Here is a 6,423-nt window from a genome sequence, read left to right as displayed (position 1 = left end):
TAGAAAGGTATTGATAAATGGAGGATGGGGGGAAATATCCTTGGCCATAGAGAGTTTGAGAAGAACCATTCAAGTGGATATAGATTGTATTTTCTGCCTTCCACTCTTCTGTTCCTCCTCAGATTAATACCATCTCAAATTTATGTGGATTATTAAGCATGTTATTACACTTCTGGCCATATCTTTGGACCTGAAAGATTACATAACTTGTGCCATTTCTGTAACTGAGTTGTTTTAGACTTGAACTGAGGAAATCACTCCTTTTCTACTGAGTGAGGCAAACTGTAACTTCATCTTGTACCTGAGAAGAATCAATATAGTTTGAGTATAACTGAGGAAACCTTCAGAGAGATCTCAGTGATAAAAGAAAACTGTGTATTCCATTTGTAACACTACTGATACTCTTTTAGAACTAGAACTAAAGCCTTGAATAAAAAAGTCAAGATCCCTGTTCTCAAAGAGCTTAATTTTTTTTATTAAATTCAAGATCCTTATTCTCAAAGAGCTTAATTTTTAATTAAATATAAATATCAAACAAAATAGTTTGAAAAGTATAAAATATATGAAAGGGTGATGTGCTAGAATGTTAAGGGGACTGTTTTACTGATTATTACCGAGGACTCTGAAAAGATAATATGATAGAAGTATTTCTGGAAGGAAGTCTTGTTTTCCACTTGGAAAATAATATGAACATCATGTGGTAACTAATGTTTGAACTAAAATATAAGAAAAATGCAAGTATTAAAGACAAAACCTGAGTCTTTTCCAAGCTTGAATTTCCATCTTGGGGAGAAGGTGCCTTGAAACCTTTTCATCTTATATTTCCTGGGGCGAACTGATTATATATAATTAGTTCAGTAATATTCTCAACCAAGCAGTGTATACAATTGTAGGTCTTTTAAAAGATACTATATTATTACTTATATCACATCTACCCATAACTACCTTCTATTATCTGAAAGTTGCATTTTTCTCATTTTTTATTAGAGACGCTGTAGGTTTGCAGAAAAATCATGCAGAAATTACAAATTTCTTATGTATTCTCTACTTACATACACACATTTTCTAATTAACATTTTACATTAGTGTAAGAACTTTGTTACAGTTATTGAAATATTATTAGAATTATTCTAACTATAGTCCATAATGTAATTAGGAATCAATGTTTATATTGTACTGTTTTATTTTATTCTCATATAACACATACAACTTAAATTTACCATATTAACCACTTGCAAATACACGATTCGGTGATATTAGTTATAATCTCAGTTTTGTGCTCCCATCACGACATTCCATTACCAAATGTTTCCATCACCCTAAACAGAATCTCTGTTCTCATTAATCATTAACTCCTATTTCTTACCTCCATTGCAACCCTGGTGACCTGTATTCTACTTTGAGACTCTATGAATTTGCTTATTTTAATTATTTGTAAGAGCACAAATAATTTTTTATGCCTTTTTGCATGAAACATGGCATCTTTAATGTTCATTCATGTTGTCTCATGTATTTAGGACTACATTCCCTTTTATGACTGACTCATTTTCTATTATATGAATAGATCACATTTTGTTTTTGTTTATCCATTCATCTTTTGATGTACACTTGGGTGTTTTTCATTTTTGGGCAATTGTAAAAAATGCCACTCAAATTATCAGTGTGAAAATAAAATGACAATTTTGATTGATATAAAATATTTTTAACAAAGAGCTGCTAATAAACTCAAAATATTATGTTAACACAATTGTTATTGTGTCATAATTTATAACATGTGCCATTTAAAAATACCTTGTAATTAGGTTGAAATCATTCTTGGTAACTCTGAGTATCCATAGGATTGATTCACAGACTTCTTTCACATGCACCTCAGTCCTTTGAGAAAGTTCTGTCCCTTTGCTACTGTGTCCTTTAGAGCATCTTTCATGGATTCATTCCGTAGACTGAAGAGGAAAGGATTCAGGAGAGGTGTGATGACACTGGAGAGGATAAAGAGGATCTTGTTGAGGTGCAGGCTGCTCTTCTGTGAGGGACGGACATAAACAAAGATGGAGATCCCATAGCCCATGGAGACCACAGTGAAGTGAGAGGCACAAGTGGCAAAGGCTTTGCGTTGTCCTTGTCCTGAGGGTATCTTCAGAATGGTGGAGATGATATAAACATAGGAGACCACTGTGAGTGAGAGGGAGCTGATGAGCAGGACAAGGGAACTGAGGAAATCCATGAGCTCAATGACACGTATGTCAGCACAGGCCAAGTGGAGGAGGGGAGCACTGTCACAGAAAAAGTGATCAATCACATTGGGGCCACAATATGGCAGTCCTATTTTTAGGATGGTGGATGGGAGGATCAGGAAAAAGCCACCCACCCAGGAGAAGATGACAAGATGGATACAGAGTGAGCTGGTCATAATTGTAGGGTACTGAAGGGGACTACAGATGGCCAAAAAGCGATCATAGGACATGACAGCAAAAAGGATAAACTCAGTGCATCCAGAAAGGAAGTAGAAATAAGACTGTGCAGAGCATCCTCCAAATGATATGGTCTTCCTCTCTGACAGGAAACCTGCCAGCATCTTGGGAACAGCACAGGTGGTGGTTAATATTTCACTGAAAGAGAGGTTGCTGAGGAAGAAATACATGGGTGAGTGAAGCCTGTAATCCACAAGAATGAGGGTAATGATGAGGGTGTTTCCAAGGATTGTCACTAAGTAGGCCAATAAAAAAATCATGAACAGGAGGCCCCCAAATGCTCTGGTTGTGGGTATTCCCACAAGAATAAACTCAGTCACCAGTGTCCAGTTTCCCATTTACTTAATTACATTCCTATTTACTGTAAAGAGAATATCCAGAAAATAAGTAATATGAGTCATTCATTAAAACACAGAATTTACAACAAATTTAGAAGAGGCTATTTTAGTCATTTTCAACATAATTGAAATTACGGTTGGATGCAATGTTTCTCCAGAAAAATTAATATATGGTTATATGAAACTCAACTTCTCTAACACCTTTCTTTTTTATATTCCCTAGTTCCCACAGAAATATGTGTTAAAAATTAAAACAGACCTAAACATTACATCAATAAAATATTTGTCATGCAAGTGTTTTAATGAATATACCAATAAAATACTTCGTTGCTACCTATACCAATCAGAATGGTTTATTACCAAAGTTTCAAAGTTTACCTTGTAGAGACGGCAGTATCTAAGTAGTTGAGAGAACAAAACCAACAGTACATGTGTCCAGTTCCAAGTCTTTGATTTGCAACTACATGTTCAAAGGTCACACGGGAGAGTGGGCCCATGGTTGCCAATTAAATGGAGGTTCTTTCCTACATGGAATTTTAGTAATCAACCAGCTAGGAAGGGTGAAGAAATAAGAATGAATTAGATTATCCCTCAGATACTTTAGGTGATTATATCTACAGACTTAAAGATATTCCTCCACCCAAAATTTTTTCTACTTTTGAATTACTTTGAAATTCATTGAGATTTAATCTATCCTTAAAGACCTTGCAGATCATGCAAAAGGAATATGGAAAAAAGTCTTCAATTTGTAAAGCTGACACCAATATTTGAGTAATTTTATTTTAATATTTTTATGAGAATATGGGAAAGTTCAGCTGAGGTTTGTGGCTGGGTTAGTAACAGGTACAAAAGATCAGACACAATATTTCTATCTATGAAAATTAGAGCCAATGGTGGCTTATCTACTATAAATTTGCAATGACTTGGTAGAGTGCACAAATAATCCTCACATTTTAAAAACAATACTTTTAAAGGAATGGGTAAAAAATTATAAACTCTTTGAAGATTAAATTATTTTAACATGAATGACAGACACAAAGCAAGATTTTCTAAACAAACAGAAAAAGGAAAGTGAAGTAAATATAACCAATTTGCAAATAACAAATTATCAAAAACAAATGAGCAATTTTGAAAATAGTTATCCTGTTAATAAATGTGCAGTAATAAGAATGTTATCAGTAAACATGAATTAACTAATCTTCCTAGTTAAGGTTCTAAAACAGGAACAAAAATCCCTATGTGGCTATGTGCTATTTGCCAGAAAACACACAGAACATTATGGATCAAAAATATTAAATGTAAGCATATGTAAAAAACAAATCAGGGGGAAAAAAACAGTAAAAGTTGGTGTGGTAGTATTAAGAGCATGAAAATTATTTTTCAGTGCAGAAAATTCAAAATGAGTCAAAAAAGCTGATGTTGGTTTTCGGAAATAACACAATTTCTAGTGAATGTTGAAATATCATGAAACTATATTACATTAGATATCACATCATATTTACTAAAGTAAATTAAGAAATACATGCAGAAGTGGAAATAAGTAACAGTAATGAAAACTTTGTTGTAATATTTTTTATATTCTAAAGATTCAAAAAGCATAAAAAGTAAAATACGTGTTAATATCTCTGGCCAACTCTTTGAAAGTAAATTGTATGAAATTCACACATTGGTATGAATGGAATAATTGGTTATATCCCTTATCCAATATTACAAAATTATTTATGAAGAAGGTACAATTCCAAATAAATTGCCAGAATGATAATCTTTTCAGAAGTGAACAAAATATGTTAAACTTAATCTTAAAAAGTCTATTATAAAGAGTCGATTTTTAAACAGAGAATTAAATATTATTTCACACCACTGGGCATTATTAATATTATACAAATAGAAAAAACTAAGTTAAATATCCCAAATTTCATAAGAGCACATTTAATGATTTTTATTTCCTTCATGGGAAACACTGTAGAGGAAAAAAATCAACTCACACAGAAGATTTAAATGGAGACATAAACTGTCTGTAATAAATTCTCTTTAAGAACTCTATCTGGAGACAGGAAACATTGGAGTAGTGCATAGAAATAAAAAATGGACAGAAAAATGAGGCTATCAAAATGTGTTTTATAGTGACTAGAGAAGACAAGATGAGATGATATTGATAATTTAATTGCATTCCATATGCATCCCTATGAGAAATATATATATTTCAGATAAATACTATAGTTACAACATAGTTACATAATTTTGACCCACCACTTAAATAACATGCCTAGGATTAAACCTTGACAAAAGGTGTCTGGTAGGGGATTACAGATGGTAATGAGGAAGTTGAACACTGAAGAAATGAAGTTCTTAGAAGTCACAAAAGAAAAGAAAATGCATGAAAATACACAAGTTACTTTCTCCTTGAAATGAATCATCCAACTTTTGAATAAAGATCTGATCAAACAATACTCAGTGAATTTCTGTAGTCTCACCTTCAAAGAAATCTGAAACATCATCTATTGATGTATATCATATTCTTAATAGTCTTATTAAGAAATACTCTCAGTAAGTGTCCCATCTTCTTTACAAGCACAGAAAACCTTTTTCCTCTATCATGCCATAATCTTGCCTTACAAAACGTGACCCTGACCCAATGGAAAATGATTTCACTTAGAAGCTGAAGACATTCCCATTTTTGCACCAATTTTTCTCCTTGAGCCTCAGCTTCAGTGCCAAGAGAATGAGGTTTTCAGAAGATCTATTTAATCAAGTCCCTTGTGAGGATGGGTAAAATATAATGGGGCAACTGAACTGTACAAATGAAGCCAAGAAGAAAGACTTTCAGAGACTAACAAGTCTTTGAGAGGGGCTTTAGTTCATGCCTCCTCAGGGAACTAAGTGGGAACAAGCGAAGTTTCCACTTACTCTGCAAGGTTTGCTAACTTTTTAATGAGTATATTCCTCGGAGATTTAATAAATGCTGAAAACTTTGATTTCCTGGGCAAATGGTAGGACCAATTATATAATGAGTTTCACAAACATGATTCATTCTTTTTCTGTGCAGTCTTATCTAAAAAAGATGAAGATAAGATTTTATCTACAATTAAGCTAGTTGCTCGATAATATCAGAGACACATTAACAATACTTTTAAAAAATTGTTTTCAGTGGGTGAATATGGTTTAAATTTCAAAATGCTCTCACCATAATGTGTTTAATAAATATGGAGAATTTCTTGTCCAAACATTATCCAGTTCACTGACTTCAGGCTTGTATGATGCAAGGAGGTTGGCTAAGCATGTTTGCCTCTAGGCAGAGAGCCCTCGGGAGGCACATGAAACAGCTGAAACCCATCTGACTCTTCAAACAAGTTTGGGAAGAGTGTGCAATAGGTGGTGGGTGTTTTTTGTTTTTTGTTTTAAATAAATTCTTCTTAGGGTACCATTTTATTACCTGTTTTTCCATAGGCAGCAACTTTTCTTATTTGCTTTAAGGTCCACTATGCACTCTCTGTTGTCCTACCTGAGTGTGTGTAGGGTCTTAATCAATTTTAATTTTGCACATCTCTCAACTTTTATTTCCAATTATTTTAAACTAGGCATTATATTCTTCATCAGCCAGAAATTGCACAGTG

The 6,423-nt window shown here is 33.3% G+C and overlaps 1 protein-coding gene across 1 annotated transcript; it reads right to left on the bottom strand.

Moving 5' to 3' along the window:
- Window positions 1–1,858: 1,858 nt before the first annotated feature.
- Window positions 1,859–2,464, bottom strand: LOC101422163 (olfactory receptor 6J1-like). The gene has a single exon (XM_004447351.3). It carries the CDS (start codon window positions 2,462–2,464, stop codon window positions 1,859–1,861), a length of 606 nt encoding a protein of 201 aa, XP_004447408.2.
- Between the last annotated feature and the right edge of the window lie 3,959 nt (window positions 2,465–6,423).

The sequence above is a fragment of the Dasypus novemcinctus genome, chromosome 13 (genome assembly GCF_030445035.2).
Source record: "Dasypus novemcinctus isolate mDasNov1 chromosome 13, mDasNov1.1.hap2, whole genome shotgun sequence".
NCBI lineage: Eukaryota > Metazoa > Chordata > Mammalia > Cingulata > Dasypodidae > Dasypus > Dasypus novemcinctus.
This window is presented reverse-complemented; position numbering and strand designations above follow the sequence as displayed.

Bases quoted from the DNA above. Each gene is read 5' to 3' on its own strand.
- LOC101422163 (XM_004447351.3), bottom strand. From the start codon at position 2,464: ATGTCCTATGATCGCTTTTTGGCCATCTGTAGTCCCCTTCAGTACCCT.